General features: G+C 48.2%; 1 protein-coding gene across 1 annotated transcript in view; it reads right to left on the bottom strand.

The window, feature by feature from the left end:
* The window catches only part of ITGB5 (integrin subunit beta 5), a 52,688-nt gene that overhangs the window by 12,538 nt on the left and 19,745 nt on the right, over positions 1-20,405 (bottom strand). The window contains exons 6-10 of the mRNA XM_056496215.1: positions 17,606-17,767; positions 16,125-16,220; positions 14,980-15,069; positions 12,879-13,013; positions 9,617-10,046 (exon numbers count right to left, since the gene is read on the bottom strand). Of these exons, the coding sequence (XP_056352190.1) occupies positions 9,617-10,046; positions 12,879-13,013; positions 14,980-15,069; positions 16,125-16,220; positions 17,606-17,767 (913 nt within the window). The remainder of the gene's footprint in view (positions 1-9,616; positions 10,047-12,878; positions 13,014-14,979; positions 15,070-16,124; positions 16,221-17,605; positions 17,768-20,405) is intronic.

The raw sequence follows: 20,405 nt of genomic DNA on the forward strand, positions 1-20,405 counted from the left end.
TTAACAAAATACCTGGAAAAAGTCAGAATACCACTCAAAATAAGACAAAGAAAACAAAAAAAGAAGAAAGAATGAACACACAGGCTGTGCTGCATTTCCCTTTCAGGTCAATTACTTAAGCTAATTCTTTAAATGAAACTGTGCAAAATTCACAGGTTGTCAGTGCATGTCAAGAAATGTACAGACCCAGAATTCCACCTGCTGTCTGAGGCTTTCATCTGCCTTTAAGCCTCAAATACAAGCCCCACTTCCAAATGTGCATTTCTGTCAATGACTATCACTAAAGAGATCAAATTCAGACACCAAACTCGCTGAGATGCTGGCCAGTAGAGCATTTAAAGTGAGTTTGCTCTAAGACCATCTAAGCTTTGTTTTCTGAGTTCTTCTTGGCAGAGTTTTTTTGGGGTTTTTTTTGAGCTTTCTATAGGGCTTTTGGCCCTGGGAGGGGGCAGCTGCACAGGACAGGGGGTTTGGGTATGTGCATGAATCTTCAGATGACACCTCTGGTTGCAACCCACTTGTGCCACTTTAAGAGCAGAGCCACAAGGACTGAGTTCTGGCTCCCATAAAGATGTCAAAGACATCACTCCTGTATTCTTTAATTCTGCCAGGGTATTTAATGCCTCATTAGCATGCATTAACACTTGCTAAAGGTCTGCTCAGGGGCAAGGAGAGACTGCAGTGAAAAGAGGCAAGAACAGCAGTGCTCTGTGCGGGTTGGCCCTCAAGGAGCTGCTGCCAGATTTGGGGAGAGCTGCAGGGTTTGGACAGCAGTAAGAGCCTGGGCAGGGAGAAAGGAGGGATAACAAAGAGCAGCTTTGCCCTTTCGTGCCAGGAATAGAGACACTGGGAGAGCAGTACTTGATACACTGGGGAGAGAAATGTCCAACCTAGCTGCTGTTTCAGTGAAAAGCCAACACAAACCCCTGGTGTGAGCAAGGTGGGGCAGGCAGGGTATGCCTGCTGCCAGGAGCACCAAGGAACAGCACTAAGCACAACCAAAATAGAATCATCATTTGTGTTCCTGTGAGAAATCCATGCAAAGGTCATCAAATATCTCAAGCTGGAAGGGACCCATAAGGACCAGAGAGTCTAACTCCACAATAATAAAAAATTTTTATCAGGCAACAATGTAATGCTAATGCCTGGAAGTGTAATAACAAATACAGCATTTAATTGCTGTGAAAGAAGGCTAGAGGAGCAAATCCATGGAGCACAGAGCATTCTAGCTAAGAACCATCCAACCAACCTGCACTGACCTGCAGCCACCTCTGACCTGAAGCACAGCACGGGGGTTGCTAGCAGTGCAATTAGAGGGAGGACCAGGCATTTTTACATTGCAGCTGCAAGCACTGGCCATGCTTTCACAGGTCACAGCCAGCAGACAAGGGTCACCCCATGCTGTTTGTCCCAGCCCAGAGGCCATTTGAACTCTGGGATCTTTGAACAGACATGGAGCAGGATGGGGAGGCACACGCTCTGGAGGACAGTGGCACATGACTCAGTATTGAACTGAAAAGAGAAGAGAAACCAGGTTAAAGAGGAAAAAATAAATTGGGAGAGGAAGGAGAAGAACAGAGAGATTGGGGAAGCATGGAAATGATGCCCTGGGAGGAAGCGGTTTCAGGAGCCGCCCAAGGACTGGAGCTGTGAGTAAACACATGCACTGAGTCAGCCCCATGCTCCTCCAAAAGGCCACTGAGGATCTGTGTGCCAGACTTCATGAAGATGCAATCTGGAATGCAAACACCTCCCACGTGGCTCTCAGCCCCCCTCTGCATTGGGACTGTGAGCCACAGCTCATGGAGAGGAGCACCCAGAACACCATGGGACACTTTGCTGAATTTGGCCCTGGCCAATGCTCAGGAACCTTTGTCTACAAGGAAAAATCACACACTTCTACAGAGGACTGCTACTGCCAGCCAGCCACTCACACAACTCAAGGGTGGAATCTCTCTACAGCCTTTCAAATCATCTGGGAGCTCAGGGCTGGGTGTCCCTGCCCACAAATGAGCCTTCCCTGCACAGACAGTGCCACCCTGGCACAGCAAGCACAGAGCACCACAGGCTGCCCACAGCCTTAGGTAAACGTGTCCCAGGCATGTGCCTGTAGTTTCTGCTCCTCTTCACACTGTGTGAAGAGCAGACTTTCTCAATGACACTCCACACTAAAGGCTGAGAGGTTTCAAGTGTTGCTCTCAGAGCTCACTGCAGTCTGGCAAAGCATGGCCAGACCCAAGGCACCACGGGAAGCAGCCCAGGATGACCCCAGGGCTCAGACACCAGCTCTTGTTGCCAGAACAAGGCCTAAAAGCCAACATCCCACATGTGTCAGCAGCAGCAGGCGCCTCCACAGTTCCTTCCTCACCTGCAGAAATGTTTTCTAAATCACTGCTTGAGCACTTTCTGCTGCTCCAAAATGTTGCAACAGCCGGGCAGCCCCAAGCTCTGCAGGAGGGCAAGCAGGAATGCAGGAATACCAACAGTTCAACAGGTGACCTCAGAAAATATCTAGTTTATAGAAACACACATTAACCAAAAAAAAAAAAAACAAAAAAAAAAAAAACAAAGGCATCTTTCATGCAGCCAAATGGACACACAGCCAAACAGCATCTGCAGGGAGCTTGTAAGCAGGGCAAGAGTGGCATCAGTCCCAGCAGGATGAAGTTGGATTCAGCTGACTGCTCTTCCCCACCACAGTCCTCAGCCCTGCCTGCTCCAGCTGACCTGGTCCTTACATTTTTTTTTCAGGCTGACACACTGGATGGGAATAAATTGAGCTGACCTAAACTAAATCTTCCATTTCTTTACAGCAATCCACGTGATGAGAATCAGTAGAACAGCTTTGCAGTTTAACCCCAGAAAAGGAAGAGGACAGTTGAGGTGTCCCATTTGATTTGTTTCTTATTAAATGTTTGTAGTTTATTTTTACTGGAGCCACACTATTTCACAGGTGGAAGAGGGATGTAAGCTGGAGAGGGGCTGCCCACCCATAGTGACACCAGGCACAGTGCTCTGGCCTCAGTTCCTCACAGCTATGGGACACAGCAAGTCAGAGGTTTATTTTTCCTTCTTTGTCCATTTATTCTCTGGCACCTTTGGCTGAGCAGCTTCTGCAGATGATAAAAGCAAAGGCCAAATGGGAATATAACAAGGAGAAAGATCTTTAGGAAGCTCAAAGATAAGCATGCAGTCTGTTTTGACCTCACTGTAAAAGAGAGGTGCTGCAGCAGTGCCATCTTGTTGTCTGCTCTGGGCATAAGGTCCCCTGGGCTCTGCAGGTGGCATGGTAGGCAAGAGGCCTCAAGGTGCCTGAGGCCAGGTTTGTGGGCTGCCAAGGAGCCATGGGCTCACACAGTGTGACATCATATACAGACTGCTGTCTTCTAGCTCAGACTCAGCTTGTCTTCAGCTCCCTGCCTCCTACCCTGCTCTTTGGAAAAGAGAAAATGCCCTTTAGGGAAAAGGGGCATTTGCAGTGCTACAACACCCTAATGATACAGGGGTTTGTTTCAGAGGACTTGGTTCTGCTCACCCAAACCACCCTCCCATGCCCTGCGCACCAGCAGCACTGGCAGCCACTGACCCCTGAGCCCCCAGCCTGCTGCTGATGACTGGGACTCCTCACAAAGCAAGTGGCACTGTGAGTTACAGCACAGTGACCTGAGCTGACACTGCACCCTCTGTCACCAAAATAAGCCTCAAGCATGCTGGTAGATGTGTGCTCCCCATTCTCCTCCCACATGGGAAGCAGAGAGGGATTGACCCAGGGGGCAGCTGCCCCAGAGACAGAGCTGCATCTCCCTGCAGCTGCCTGCTCACAGCTGCACTAGCACTTAGCAACAGCCAAAGGAGTATTTTTAACTTCAATATTATATGGTCCTTTTATCTCTCCACTTCAGGTTCTCTTTTACTAGGCAGTGCTCAGAAAAACCTACAGATAACAACACTTGACGTGATTTAAAAGGAAACATTGCAGATGTGGTTTAGTCTGTTCCCTCTCTTCTTTCTGCCACAGGCCACCCTCTTCCTTCTGGCAGGAGTACATTTGTCAATAATACAGCCACAGCACAGTAGGCACAAAAGAAGCTCTACCTCCTCCCCAAACCACACTTAAACATCACCTGCACCTCAGAGGTTAAAAAATCAAATACTACCCATTTCTTTCTTAACAGCAGCTTCTGGTAAAAATTTAGGCATTAGGAATGAAGAGAATTAAGACCAAAAATAAAAAGCTGTTGTGTTTCTGAAAGATGTGGATCATCTTTATTCTCACATGTGAACTTTCACATGCACACCAGCATCCTCCATCCAAGGGGCAGTTATTATTACCACCCAGGACAGCAGTTTTATTCACCACTGGGTAGGTGAATAGTAACTACAAAAGTACATGTGGTAAAAACTCTATTTCCAGACAACAGGCACAGTGATTTGTATAGTAACAGATACATCCAAATCTCCAGGTGGAGACACCAGCAGGGAAATCAAACCCAAGTGCTGCTCTCAAAGCATGAGGCTGTAATGCAGGACCAGAAACTGGGGCACTGGCACTGATCCATCATCCCACTGGCTGTTAAATGTACAGCAAAAACAAACTGGAAAAGCATGAGTGATGTTGCTAATTTGAGGCTGTGTTAAAACAAAGCAAAAAAGCCTTATCTCCCTGGGCCTTAGTACAAGCTAAAACCTCCCTGAGCTTCCCCACTTACTAAAACCAAGAGAGGAAGCATTCAGAAGTAAATACTGAGGGCTTGAACAAACTCAGCAGTTTTTGAAGTGATTTCTGCAGGGCAGCTGGAGTCACATCACACATCAGCTTGGCTATTCTCTGCAAAATAAACCCCGAATTTTCAATGAGCTGTCTCTTCCCACATCCCATCTCAGAAGTGATGGCACTTGCATGTACTTGCAGATTTGGCACCTGATGCTTTTGCTTTTTTTTTTGTTGACCTGAGTTCTCTGTGTCACTGGAAGCCCTGTGCTGGTGAGGGAGGCCAGAGCAGCTCCTCTGCTCCAAGGCACCACCATCATGCTGTGCTTTAGCCAGCCAGGACCTTCAGTCACCTTAACCAGTTCAGATGCTCACAGCTGCTTACAAGCTAGAGAGACATTGAAGAGCTTCATTTGCAGATGCAAAACTGTTTATAAATCTGATTTACTGCCCAATTCTAAAAAAAAAAAAAAAAAAAAAAGAAAAAGAAAAAAAAAAACTGAACAAGAAAAACCACAAAAGACCTGATCCCCCAAAGCTGGACCACCATCAGTACTGCCCTGCTGCTCAGGCAGTATGGATTTTTTGGGATGAGATCTTTTGTGTTTTTGGGGGAGGAATGGCTGCAGCACGAGTGCTCTTCTGTAATTAGTGATGTACAGCCAGAGTCCTGGGCTGAAGAATACACAAATGACACACACAGGGAGCTGGGGAACAGTGCTGGTGGGTAAGGGGAAATTTCTTTAGAGATCCATATGATGCCATATTACTCTGTGTCCCCCCATCCAAGAAAAAGTAGGTCTGGAGCAATTGAAGCTAATGAAGCTTGGCCTCCAACAGGCCAGTCTTTCTTCATTAGTGGCAAATCTGTGATGCCCTTACTGGGGCCTCTCCTCCCTCCTGCCACCTAGTTTTATGGGACCTTCAGGAATGCAATTAGGGCAGAGATGTTTCCTCCTTTGTCAAACTGCCTGGCAGGCAGCCAAGGAGTTCAAAAGCCTGTGGGTTGTGCAGCCAGCTGCCCCTTCCCCAGCCCAGCTGCAGGCAGGGGCTTTCAGCCCCTCTCCCACAGCCACCCACATTTCAGAGTAGAGGGGACACAGTGATGCAAAAAGGCAGCCTCTCCACCCAAAGAAAAACTGGGAGTAAAGTATTTGAGGGTTTGGAAAGCCTCTGCCTGCCTTATCAGAGCACAGTGCTGCAGACAGCCCAGCTGCATTTCTTCTGGAAGAACAGAGCACTCATGCAACCCATCCCCTATGGCCCCTCCAAAAGCTGGATCAATGGTTTGAAACAGCTACTCTGGAGCTGTTAACTGGATTTAGGGAGCAGCAGGACAAATGCCACTTATTAGTGACTAAGTGACATGGACTAGGAGTTGGATGCAACTTGAATCAACATTTACTCCACATTATAAATTACTCCCTTTTCCCACCTGCCTCACAGATGCAGGAGGCACTTTAAACCTCCCACTAATAGGAATTAAATTCTTGCTGCTTCTTTAGATTCTCTCTCACCCAAAATATGCTTCACCACTGCATGAGGGGGACTACAAAAGGACTGGAGCCATAGGCAGCACTGTCTGGAGGCAGCTCTCCTCTCAAATGCTGAAAAAATGAGGCTCCAATATTTATAAATGGACCCAAGAATTAAAGTGTTTTTTCCTAGCCAAAGGACCAAATGCCAAGAGACAAGAAACAAGTTCATTTCAGAATATTTCAACCCCACTGTGGCTTTTGCTGGGAATACAGGATGCCTGAGCAGAACATGCCACCCATCCCTGTGCAATTGCAGTGACTCAGTGGGGACAGCTTTACTGCAGTTCATAAAAGGAAGAAATGCCCACATTGGTTGGCAGGGGGTTCATGGGGCTCTGAGCTGAGGAATGCCACAAACCACAGCCACGTAGGTGCAAAGGAGTTTGCCTAAGTGGACTTTTAGTTCTCAGCTCAGAAAACTGTGCTCTCCTCCTGGTGCTCCCCAAAACCTCAGTTTGGGTTGGACTGGCTGTTTTCTCACCAGCTCTGTCTGGGATGGGCACTCCCAGGTTCAGGGTATCATCCTGTTCAGCAGCTGGGGCAGGTGTAAATGCATTTGAGGGGGACACCACAGCCTGTGTGCTAAACCTGAGGTTGGGTTTCATTGTCCAAAGTACAGTCAGTCATCAGAAATGCACTGAGAGGCAGTGACTGTCTCCTATGCAACCAGAGGACTCAAAGAGTATAAATAAACCCCTTGACAGCAGTGATGAGTTTCTTTCATGGGTCCAAGCCAAGAAACTCCCAAGCAAGGACAGAGAAAACAATCTGCAGCAAAATGACACCTCCCTACATTGCTTTTTTGGTTTGTGCATTAGCTAAAACCTGTTGGTCTCCCCCTGCATTGTCCCCAGAGAGTGATGGGCACAGGGATGACAGAGCCTTTCAGGGACAGACTCTGTGCCCAGGAAAAGACAGAGTGAGGCCAGGCTGCCATTTCACCCCCTAGCAGGAACAAAAACAGCAACCAGCCACCACAGCAACTGCCCTGGGAATCATCCTGCTCCCAAGGCATCACCCAAACTCTTCTGGCTGCTGAGTCTACTGCATGTGTTGGTGGACAGATGTTCAGTGCTGGGCTAAAAACCTGGTGTTTTCTAAGAAGGCCCCATTTGTAGAGGGGAGAGAGGGTGCTCTGCTGGAAGCCCCCAGCAATGTTTGGTGTAGCAGAGGGCTGTTTTTAGGGGCAGCTTTGGGCATAGCCCTGCCATGCAAGCTTGGTGGGCTGGTCAATCCCAAGCCTCTTGGTCTGACAAAACCACCTCAAAATGTTATATCACTGGCACAGCACTTGCTACAGTTCAGATTTAGGATCATAATTGCTGGAATTTCTGGAAAAAAGAAAAAGCCAACAAATCACCCCACACAGCTCCATCCCATCCCTCGAGCAAAGAGCTTGCTTGGCCTCAGCCTACCCTTTGTTTTCTTTCATAGCTATAAAAAGGACTTTTAAATTACTTTTAAAAACTTCAGTAAATCCCAAACCAGCTATGCTGTGCTTCCCAGCACCAGACATCTTCCACAGGGACAGAAGAAAGCAGGTGCACAGAAGAGACATAACTTGCTTTCCTGTGTAGCAGCAGAGCTCTGGCCCTCCTGCTGAAAAGGAAATTTGAGCAGAGGTGTGTCCCTCTCTTGCAGCAATTGCTACACCAGTAACTCACAACCTCTCTTTATATCATTGCTCCCCTGCTTGCTTTTAAATGTAGTCCTTTTGGGTGGGATGATTCTATCAAAGCAATGTGGTCTTCTGGAACTCCCAGGCAGTAGTTCCCCTAATTACTTCTCAGTTGAGTTTAATTTTTTCCCTCCATCTATTTTCAAACACTTTTTTCATGCTCACCCATCTTCTCACTCATGCATCAGCTGGGAGAGCCCCAAAGACCCCTCAATCTTGGCAGTCACTGTCAGGGTGGAACTGGCCTTTCCCACTGGATGTCCAGGAGAATTCCAAACCCAGAGTACTGCCTGCCTCATCTTTAGAGACAAAAATCACTAGTCAGGCTACAGGAAAATTAACACAAACATCCTCTATCCACCTAACAACACAACTTCCTCAAACAGCCAGAAACTTTCAACCTAAGCTTACTGCCCAACTCTGAAATATGCAGGGCAAGATAAACAGCAGCAGAAAAAACGCTACCACTTCCCTGGAGAAAACATAAAAAGTAACTATTTTTTCCAAGCTTACACTTGTTTGAAATTTTTGTCCAAGGTTTTCAGCTACGGAAATATTTTAGTTACTTGAAAGCAGGCAAAATTTAAAGAACAACCCTTTGCCCTGATCCAACTGAAGGAATTATGTATGAGGGCTAATCCAGGCAATTATGTTCAAGGTAAATTATTTGACCTTGGACTGGCGAGGTTTTAAAACCATTTTAGCAAACACAGCTAAATAACTCTTCTGCCTTTGTTTAAGCAAAGCTGACTGGCTACAGCTTCCCCAGTGAATGACTTGTTTTCCCAGTGGGAGAAAACTCTATACATAAAACAGCTTTAGGAATCTTTAATACAGCTTTTCTCTAATAAGTAACAGACTGAAACACAATCTTTCCTTTCACCTGTGATGTACCAGGGGATTACACCAAATACTTCATCTTTAAAAGAAGATTGTTTCTGCCTAGGCAGGGGAGGATGGCACACGTAGGAAAAATCCAACTATGAAAACACCAAAAAAGCCTCAGAGGATTCAAGCCAGTGCTGGTTTACTCTTTCCTACGGAAATGCAAGAGATGTGCATAGTTACATCAAAATAACAACACCAAAGCCAAGACTGTGCTCATCTCATGGGACCCAGGCAGCAGACAAGCCTGCAGGGAGAGAGCCTTTGACTCCAATGCTGGAGTCAAACCAGCCCCTCTAGAAATCTCAGCCCTCATTCTAGAGAAGCTGAAGACTGTATAGAGGAAGCTTACCAAATTAAATACTGGGAAGGTGGTCTCTTTAACATTCAGCAGAAACTGGATATCATCCAAAAGTGATGTAACAGATTCAAAGGAGAAGAAGGAAAGGAAAGGCTGAAGAGCCTTATTCCCTGCTCCTCCTCTAACAAACTGGGTACATAACCATGATCCATACATACCTTGAACAGATTCCAACACCTTTACAAACTTTCTATAAACCATTATCACCAAGCCTAGCACAACAGCTACCCTAATCCACGCCATTCTACTGTAAAAACTTGTGTTAGGGACAAAACTGGAGCTACTTCTGGATAGGAAAATAAACTAGTAACTGTGGATGCTCCTAAACCTCTCCCTTCTTTTTCCCACAGGGACTCCTGCAGCAACAGGGCAGATTCCCTGCCCCATTCTGGGGCAGCTTTGGCGCTCTCGACAGGGAGGGCAGAGGGAGGAGAGGCTCCTACCTGAGCAGAGGACTCCCTTGTACCTGGCGCAGGAGAAGTCGTCGCACTCGCAGAAGGGCCCGTAGATGTTGCCGAACTCGCTCTCGTAGCACAGGCACTGGTTGCAGCTGCACTCGCCGCGGCCGCTGCACAGCGGCTTGCCCTCGGCCTCGCGGCACAGCGCGTGGTGCGAGTCGGCGCCGGCGCCCTCCTGGCACTCGCAGCGCGCGCCCAGGGAGCCGGGCAGGCACTGGCACAGCCCGCAGCTGTAGGTGCCGTTGCCGCTGCACTTGGCGCTGGCCGGCGCGGCCCGGGCGCTGCAGCCGCAGCGGCAGCTGTAGGCCACGGCCACCTGCAGCGTGTCGCGGAAGCCGGCCGGCCTGATGGTGAAGGTGTGCGGCCTGTCCTCGGCCGGGCAGCCGCGCGCCTCCACCGCCACCTCGAAGGACACCTGCGGAGAGGCACGGTGACAGGCTTGGCCACGGCACTGCTTCCCCAGCAGGGAGGGGAATACCTTGTGTTGGGTTGATGTGGCCAGAAATGCGTATTCTATCACCACCTGTTATCTCCGTGGCACATACCGTCTGCTAATGGGCCGTCTTTAAGATGGGGCAATCATCTTTATCTTTCCCGCAACCCATCCTCCCTCCAGGAAAATATCATCTGCTGCTGGGCCATTCAGTCCCACTGCATGACTGATAAAATTCCATCATCCCTTTGGAAGATGCTCCAGCCAGGGGGAGGAACCAATCCTTTCCTACCTAGATAAAAAATGAGATTCTGGACAGCAAGATACCTCCTTTCCACTGGATTCCAGAGGAGAAGCTGGACCTTTCTACATCATCCCTGGACTTTTGGAGGAAGGCTGCACCCTTCTACAGGAGCACTGCTTCAGCTGAACCACATCTGCCACTGCAGGAGGATGCAGCCACCATTGAATGGGACTGCTGCCAACACCCTGACTGATTGAAAGGGTGTCGGGTTGTATTCTGACTCTGTCAGGGGTTTTTTTGTAATACCATATTTCTATTTTAATTTTCCCAGTAAAGAACTGTTATCCCTAATTCTCATTTCTTTGCCCAAGAGCCCCTTAATTTCAAATTTATAATAATTTGAATAATTATAATAATTTGACCCCTCGGGTTCCCCACCCAAAGTTGTCCTTAATAAAGGCCTTAAAAAGGGAGACGGGTCTCCTGGCCCACTTATTTCAGGGAAGAGTAAATGTCCTGGGGAAAATCCATGGAGCAATTCCATGGAACAGGGCCCAGCTCAGTGTGGCAGAGCTTTGTTCCCGGGTGTGCAGAAAAGGCCCAAACAATTGCACATCCAGCAAAGGTACCTGCAGCTCAATGCACCAACATCTGGCAGTCCCATGGGGGCTGGGCATCCAAAGCATTTTAAAACTCTGCTGTCAGCTATTCACAACTGGTTTCTGTGAAGTGGGAAGGAACCTGCCTATTCCCATTAATTCAACAGGGCAAAACTCTAGCAAATAGCCCAGTTTTCATGCTATTAAAAATAGAAAACTCTCTCAATATAAGCACTATCAAAGATCTAATCAGCACAGCAAAGAACCCAAGGTGCCTATAAGATCATGGATTTAGAAGGTTTTATGGGACTCCTGATTTGCATGTGGAAATGTGTATCAGCCCCACAGTCTCAAACTTTTGGCATGCTGCTCACAGGCCATTTTTAATGGATGCTTCTATCAAGCCTGGCTTCAGAAGGGTTGTACACATCATTAAATGGTCATACATCACACCCCTACTCGTTTTATATTGCTACAATCCAGTGTCAGGGATTTTCTCCTTGAGAAAACGAAGACCATGCTTTGGTTGCTTGCTTGGCCCCCGATTTAATCCTGCTCTTTGTTAGGGCTGGCCAGCACTGCCCGGAGCTGCCAGTTAGCAAGGAGGATTAACCTTATTCCAAGGAAATGAGACCCTTTCCTAGGCCTCAGGAAGGAATGCTTTCTCTCTGGGGACATTTGGGGGTCACCTCAAGCTCTCACTGACTTCACTGTCCCACAAGTCAAGGGGTGATGTGCAGATGAAGACACAGCAGGAAAGCTGCACCCCCAGGAAATCTCCCTTGACACCCTCCCATTCCCAAAGCCTGAAGCAATCAGGATAGAAGCTCAAATTACAGAGGAGGAGATCAGAAAGCAAGATAAGGGGATCAGGGTAATCCTGCTCCCTTTCACCCACTGACACCCACAGCCCCAGGACTGAACCCTGGCAGATTAGGGTCCAGTGCCAGCATTATCCTCTTAGGGAAACTTTCTTAGCAGGAGTCAAATCTCGAGCCATGTGGAAGCAATGGGGCAGAAAGCAGCTGAAAAGAGGGGGTGAGGTACATGATCCCACAATCCTGTGGCATCTCTGCCTGTGCAAGCACCTTGACACTCAGAGTGCCCCTAAGATGGAGCAGTGCCAGTGCCAGCTCCTGCTGCACCCACAGCCAGACCCTTTATGGCACAAGCTGCAGCAGCTGGAGCCATCCCCCTGCTCCTGCTGAGCCTGGGAGCCCAGGATCAACCACCAGATTGACTCTGCTTCCTTGGGGGTTCAAGTTTTCCTGTAGGAGCAAGGAGCTACAGGGATTGCTTTTACCCACCTATCCAAGACCCAGTAAACTCAGTTTAAAAAGCAAGGCCACCTCCCTGTTTAACACCTCACATGATCCTTATTTGGCGGGGTAAAACTCCAGCTACTGTTGACTCTTTCAAACTATTTTTATATGCCACAGCACTGAGAGCTCTGGTATGTTTGCAGAATCACTCTTCTCAAATAAGGCAATCAGGCTGCTAACAAACCTACACCCACGGCCTCAGACAGCAAAAGTCTGGAGAAAGGGAGGAGGCTCCCCACTGACCTGAGCCCTCCTGCCCTAGCCTGCAGCCCAGCACCTCATTTATCTGCATCAATACTCAATTCAAACAAGCCAAGCTTGGCTTCTCTGCTTTTTAAAAAGCACAGGATGGATTATTCCATGTTAACATTTATTTCAGTTTGTGCTGCCATCCAATAACCTAGGAACTGAACACAGGAGAGGAGGGCAGCTGCCCATGAAATTTCACAGAGTGAGAGTGTGATGTGAATATCTGTGATTAAGGGGAAAAAAGCCCATTTTTGACTATTGCATCCTGCTGCCTGATCAGGACATTTAGATTGTACTGTAGACAAGATGCCTGTATTCCCTCTTTCCTCACAGCTCCTCATCAACCAAGGGAAGTGGGTGAAACAGCCTCTCCAGGGAACAGACTGAAAGGCAGACTCACCGTGTCTCCAATTTTGAGATCCCCACACTTCCTGAGCCCAGGATAGGACAGCCCATCCTGGCACGTGGCAGTGAAGGTCAGGCCAATGTCCTCAGGGCTGTCCCAAACTGTGAGCTCCACCTTGGACCGAATACTCTGCAAACACAATGGGAAAGCAAACATCAAGCTCCCAAAGACAGAAGGGTTTCTCCTGCTTTAGTCTCTTCTCCTGGTGTTTCCAGAGGGTGGTAGGACATCCACTCCTGCACACACATTGACATTTGAGTTTCATTCAACCAGCACAGAAGACTTCTGATGATCTCAACTGGATTTCACAGGGAGCTGTCTGCCACCCCTGCAGGTGGCCCATGCCCTCTAGGACAGGTGTAATGGACACTGCAGCCAACACTGGGAACATATGGGTGCACAAGAAAAAGAAGAAAACTTTCTCAACCACAAACTGAATATCTCTGAATGGAAGGTCAGAGCTTTCTGTGCACATCTGCACATTCTCCTCCCCATAAACCAGCTGAGCAAAGTGCACAGCCTGAGTCTCCACTGGCAGCTGTCCTGCAATGTCTGTTGTGCAGCACAGGGAAGACATGAAGCTGCACTAACTCTGTCCTGCTTTCTTCATTTCACCCAAATGGTCAGAAAAATGTATTCTCCCTCTTAGAAGAAAAAGCTGAACAAAAAGCACCCTTTCATAAGTGTCAGCTGGAAACAGCACACGGGGAAAAAATATTGAAAAATCTCTTGCTTTGAAAAAACTTTTCAAAGTGAAGAGCATTTTCCATCCGTGAGGTTTTGGTGGGCTTCTACCCCTTTCTTCTGCTTCTCAACTCTCTTCCCTGCTGCATACACAGACTTTTTAAGTCACAACAAAATGTAGTTTATAAATATTAATTCAGAATGACATTGTTTTGTTTAATTCGTCCAATGGCTGGAACTGATTTTTATACCAGTGGTGTCCAAAAACGACAAAGTTTTTCAAAATGTAGCTTTTTGTACAAATATGCTTATTATCCAAAGCCAGCTTCCAGCTCCATCCCTCTTCTCCCTGCCCTCACCAAAGAGGCCAGATTAAGGAAAAGTACTAATTCAAACTTCTTGCCAGTACATGTGATGACAAAATCAAGGTTCACACGCCAGCAAAGAGCCAATGCTTCTAGAAATGGACAGGAAATAGATGAGTTTTGGCTGGGTGAATCTAAACAGTCCTTGAGGAAAGAAAGGAATAATTTCCCATCTCTCTACTCTCTACAGAGAAGCTGTTCATGGGGTAGAAACTGGGACCATACAGAGCACCCATTGCCTGTGGGCTGAATGCTGCGTGTGCCAATTGCCAATTAATTTATGGACACTGCTCCAGCCCAAATCATCCTGTAGAAATTAGCTGCTACACTGATATGCTCCCCTGTCCTCTTTCCCAGAGCAGGGCTGACCTGTTATGGGGTCAGATCTCCATACCCAACACCCAGAAATATCCTTGCAGAATCCTGACCCATAAGAATTCAGGGAGAAGTCAACACAAATGTTGACACTAACAAGCTGCTTCTAATTGATCTGCTGCCCTGATCTCCATGGAGATGGACAACATCAGGTCAGCAGAACAACTCCAGGTCCCTTGCTGTCCTCCTCACTGTGGCAGGGCAGGCTGCACAGGCAATGCCACACAGGCAGGGCTCCTTTGGGTGCATGGTGGTACTCACAGGGTGTTGAAAACCAACGTGGGCTGCACAGAGAGCAACTCAAGGATTCGACCTTATCTGCACCTGACCACATCCTTGAGAGGCCTCTGAACATCAGATAACAAAGAAATAATCTATTTTACCTACTGGTAGGGTGCTCTGAGAGACATCTGTTTTAGATGGGGGCTGTGTTTTGTGGGTAATTCTGCACACAAGAGACATAAGGTGAAATTTCTGCTATCCCACAGGTTCTCTTGGATATCCATGCTGCTTCTCCTCCTCACACACCTTGTTTCCCTCTCCAGGGTGGACATCCCAGCTCCAGCAGTGTGGAGAGGACAGGGGAGGGAGGCAGCCCAGCTGGGTGGAGCTCACTGGGGGGAGCTGAGCTGGCCAAGCTCTCAGCAGCTGTGGTATTAAAATGCACTTACGTTGTAGGCTTTGACGATCAGCTCAATGATATTCTTGGAATCTTTGTGCAAAATTTCCACTGTTGTTCCAGGGATCAAAGTAGTAAAGTTCTTAAAAAAAAATAAAATTAAAAAAAATAAAAAAAAATAAAAAAAAAATTAAAAAAAAGAACAATTAAAATGTTGAGGTGCAGAGAAGAAAGCTGAGGATGAGGAAGGACAGGGACACAGGGACACAGGCCACACACACTGCCCCATCACCCAGTGGTATGGTTAGGCTCCCATTAATGTGGAGCATTAAAGTAAAGCATTGCTAAGGAACATGTCAAATATTAAACAAAGCTCATGGCCACGGGACAGGGACAAACATACCTGGCTCTGCTGCTGGAGGGGGCAAGACCCAGCTGCTGTGCACTTGGGAAAGCTGGCACTGCAGGGAGGGAAGGGCTGGGTGCCTCACAACCCTGAGCATCCCAAGAGAGGGGGTGGAGAACAAGCTCAGCCCTCCCACTCCCCTTGGGCTAACAGCAGCATCCTGACCATAGCAACACAGCTGCTTGTTGCTCCTGCTGGAGCCTCGGCAGAGGTTTCCAAAAGCAGCCCCGCCTGAAACAGCAGCCCTGCATCCTCAGAGCAGCAAAACCCCACGGGGCAGCTCCAGGCACAGGCTGCTCTTTGTGCCTTGGGGCAACTTTCCTTTTGGAGGGGAGAGCAGGAATGGCAGGAGAGTTCAACTTGTGTGTGGCACATCAGGGCCCCGGACTCTGGGATGGAAAAACACAGCTGGGCAGAGAGGCTGTGCAGGATTAGGTAATGGGATTAAGTCACTGCAGAATGGGCCGAGCAGGTTTCTGCTCTCTGGCACGCTGCACACTGGCAGCCATCCCAACACCCAGATTAACATGGAGTCTATTTTAGCTCTTCACATGCTCGCTGACACATATAGATCTGTTTGCTCTAAGAAGCTTTAGTGCTTTCTGCTGGAAGGACCAGCAGGGCTGAGCTGTGCCTGCCTGCACTGGCAGCCTGTGGGCACATGCATGCAGCCTCACCATGCACACACGTGCTTGCCACTGCACACACACATGTCTGCAGCTGCCTCACTCCCCAGAGCCTCAAGAGGTGCTTCAATCTCCCCCCAGCCCAGGCAGCTCAGCAGCACTTACCTTGTACAGCATGTAATGACTTTTTGTAACAGCAAAAATCAGGTGGATGTTGTTTTCAGCAAGTTTCTCCCCAAGAAGTGCCAGGGAAGGATAATCCTAGGGGGAAAAAAATGGGCAGAAAGACTGGTGGGTAACACAGAAACAAAGACTAATTTCATTGCTCTTCTCTTCCCAACAGCAAAATTCATTCCAGACACATGGCGTGTTTTGCTGCGGGATGAAGTCCCTGATGTAGCAGCACAATCCCAACTGAAGTAGTAGAAATCTGTTAAATATTTCTGCTGCACTCCTTGCTAGAGTGCATGACTGACAACACCACTAGCCACAGCAATACCCTAAACACTGGGTTTATTTCTCTCCCCTTTCTATTTTGCCATCAGCAGATGCACATGTGCTAAAAGGCTGTTACCTCAAGGGGTGCAAGACAGGGAGATCTAGAACTGCAGGAAGTGGAAATGTATCAATTTTTTTTCTCCCAAAACATCCATTGCCTGTTTTTTCTCCATAAAGAGATTACAATAAACTTTAATTCTGCAGATTTCTCAGGCAGAGAGGATGGCAGGGAGACACTGCTCGAGCAACAAAATAAAGAACCAGGGCTCAGTTTCAAGAGACCAGCTTGTTTAAAATTCCTGCCTGCTTCTGAGGTGCTGTCCTTGGAAAAAAATCACCTCATTTACTTGAAGACTGGAAGGCTGGTTGAGATTCAAACATGGGAGCATCAAGGCAGCATCCCCATGCCAGCTCCCCAGAACTAGCTACACATAAGGGAGCTCAGGACTGTCCAGGGACTGTGCTCCCTTACACATACATCCACTTGGTAGGATTGCACAGGGGTTCCAATGGAGAGCCCAGCTTCTGACCTTAACACAGCCACCTAGATTCCCCTCCCCTCACAGGGCAACATTCTGGAACAAAAATCATAATTAGTGTATGTGATCTGCTGAATAAAGCACCACTCTGCAGAAGGATGGGATAATGAAGTGGCAGTCAAGTGCTCACTCATCCCAGAAGTTTCCTCCACTGAGTTCAATTTTTAAAGAGGGCTAGTTTGCCTGTTTATTACTAAGGTTTATGTTAGTGTTGTGCTCAAAGGCTGTGAATAAAAGGAGCATTCTGTTGTACTTGCTGGCGTAGCCACATCAAGGTAGACACATCCTCCTCAGAAAAATCCTCTGGACAGCCCTCAGACACATTTCAGAAAAGGAATGACATATTCTGTGTTTCCTCTACACTTTGCAGGCAAAATGTAATGCTCTTCAGGACACCAAGTTACTTTTCCATCCCTTGAAATGAGCTTTGAAGGAATTCACTAACTCATTTTTGGACGTCACAGAAGCATTCACTACGGGGGAATGCCTAAGGGAAGAGCAAGTTTTATTTGCAAATTGCAGAAGCTGGGTTAGAGCAGGCAGTGCATTTGGCAGAAGCTGCTGGAGGGGGGCTGGCTGGTGTCCAGAGGGGCCCCGTGCCCCACTCACCAGCTGGCTGGACGCGCTGTACTCGTTGGCATCGTTCAGGTGGCACTGGCCATCGTGGGGCTGCACCAGCCCCCCCAGCTTCCCATCCAGGGCTATGTGGGGCACGTCGTCCGTGGTGAACACCAGCAGGTGAGACGCCTCCTTCCTCCAGCCGATCTTCTCCTGGGGGAAAGCAAGCCTGTGAGAGCTGCCCTGGCAGCCCTGCCAAGGGGCTTCACCCCTCACCCTGCACATGGCCCCAGCCACGTGCCTGGCCAGCAGCAGAGCCATTAGCATTAATTAGGAGAGTACCATGCTCCTGTCCACCCGTCCCTGGTGCAAAAACAAAATGTCAGGAGCTCATCCAGCATTTCCCAGCATCTCCTTCCAACACACTTAATTTAAAAAGCATGAGGAGGTGTGTGGACTGTCCACCAGACCTTCTCTACCAGATCCAGGAGTAAGAATTTCAGCTGCTTTTACAGCCAAAGGAGACCTGCCAACTTCCTCCACACACATTTAATTTGACCTTGTTTCCTCAGCTCTGTGGAGCAGCCAATGCAACAGCAAGAGCTGCAATATCCCCACTCAGCACTTTCCTTACTGCCCGCTCATAAAGGCTCTTTCTGAGCTGTGATGGACACAGTGAGGTCCCTGCCTGAGGGGACTGGCTTTGGTGCACCCACATTCATGCCCAGGCACTCTGCCCTGATCCCCTTCTGCACACATCTCCTGGAACCTGTGGTGCCTCTGCTGTAACTCTACACATGCCCCAAGCAGCTCCATCCCCCTGCACCACAGCCCAGGAGGGCAGGGGTACACACAGCCAGAGCAGAGCATGGACCTTTGGCCTTGGTGCTGCCACTAATCCCACACAACCAATCTGCACAGGGCTGCTCTGAGAAACTTCTGCCTATTTAAAAGCATGGTAATGTCAAGACATGCTGTAGTAGTTCCTACAAAAGCACTGAGGTGTCAAGCACAGCACACGAAGTGTCCTCTGACCCCTCCTTGGTCCCTCTGTGCAAGGACCAGACATTAGCACAGTCTTTACATGAAGACAGATATATGGACAGATTTTTTTCTAGTAAAGGGATAAGATCTAGATTACAAACATTTCCCTCCCATGGAGCTTCCCCAGGTTTCCAAGTTTTCATCAGCCTGAGAAGCAGATCTGTGCCTTTAACAGCACACTGAAGCAGTTTGTTGCAATGGAAGTGGAAGGAAACAGGGGTGTCCAAAGCAAATTTTTGCAAACCACAGCACTGCAGCAAACCCTGTCTGCTCAGAGGCTGCTGCTGCTGCCAGGTCACTGCCAAGCTGGGTGGGCAGGGGTCCTGCTGCTGACCACAGCAGGGAGATCCTGCCATGGCACAGAGTGGAGGCAGAAAGCCCCATTGAGTTTCTCCTGGGGCTGGCCACACTGGCCATCTGCCAGCAGAGACACAGCCCCATGCCCTCCCTGCCCACACACCTCCAGCATCCCCCTCCCTCCAGACCCTGGCTCGGAGTACCAGCACACAAATCCTTTGGGGAAGGCACAAGAGAAAAGCTAGTAGAAGCTCACTGATGGGAACATGGTGCAGATGGAAATAGCCAGCTCCTCCAGAGTTACTGCTCAGCATATTTAGCAAAACCCAAACCCTGCCCTGTTTACAGGAAGGTGCTGGCCCTTCCTATGGAAAGCACTGGCGTGGGCAGGGCAGGAGGGCAGAGCAGGCAGGAGGGTGCAGAATCGTGTGTGCCAGCACAATTTTCACCTCCGAATGTGAGTCATAGCCCAAAGCCTGCTGATCTTTCCAATAAATATAACTCTTGCTTCAGGGACACTATTCCAGAGTAGATTCCATTTTCCTCCCAATTACAGAAGGTTTATTTTCTTTATTGGTGTTTTAAAGACCCCCATGACGTATATAAGGCCATAGGAAGAAATTTTTGGCAACACACATCCTTTACCATGCACCGGCACGTTACAGTCCAGCTCAGGAAGCAATAAGGACTTTTGTTTTTGCTCTGGGAAGCAGGATTCATTCCACTGAAGTTACCCCACTGGACAAAAAGCTAAAACTTCATGCCAAAATGTAACTTCTTAAGAACTCAACCCAAAAGTGATTACAGCTCTAATAATGCAAGAGGCAGTTTTCAGTCTACTCAGCCACCGGACAGAAGCCCATCCAATTCACTTTTCTTTGAGCATCCAAAGCTGATTTATTCTTAAATGATTAAGGCCAAGAAACTCCCAAAGAGATTAGAAGGATTAATCTGAGTTTCATTTCCTTAGAAATGTGCTGCACACAAAGAAAAGGAGTGCATTCAAGGAGCAGTTGCAAAGTCACTTCAGGGGTGCTGGTGCTGGTCACCTGCCTGCTAAGCCCACCTTTAAATCATGGGCTAAGCATTCCTTTGAAGACAAACTCTCCATGACTCTGACATAATTTCCACATAAACAATATCAAAACTGCTGTGGCAGCTCAGTTCAGGAACTCACTCCCAAAAAAAAATGACCACCCACAGTCTCAGTGCCAATATCCAGGCACTGAAAGTATGTGATGCCTCAGAGCATCAAACCAGGGTGCCTTGGATGGGCTAGCTGAGCCAGTGCTGATCCCAAAACAAGCTGTAGATCTATAAAAAGAGCCCCCCAATGAGTCTGGCATGCCAAGGAGCATCTCACACTGGCTCTGCCAGCAACTTCCAGGCACTGGAAAATACAGCTCTTGGTCATGGAGTTTCCACTGAGAAACCCAGAGCAGCGCTCTGCTCTGCTTAAAGCAAATAACAAGCAGAATTTCATTTATTTTTATTGGACTGGGATTGATGA

Source organism: Oenanthe melanoleuca, chromosome 7, assembly GCF_029582105.1.
Source record: "Oenanthe melanoleuca isolate GR-GAL-2019-014 chromosome 7, OMel1.0, whole genome shotgun sequence".
Taxonomy (NCBI): domain Eukaryota; kingdom Metazoa; phylum Chordata; class Aves; order Passeriformes; family Muscicapidae; genus Oenanthe; species Oenanthe melanoleuca.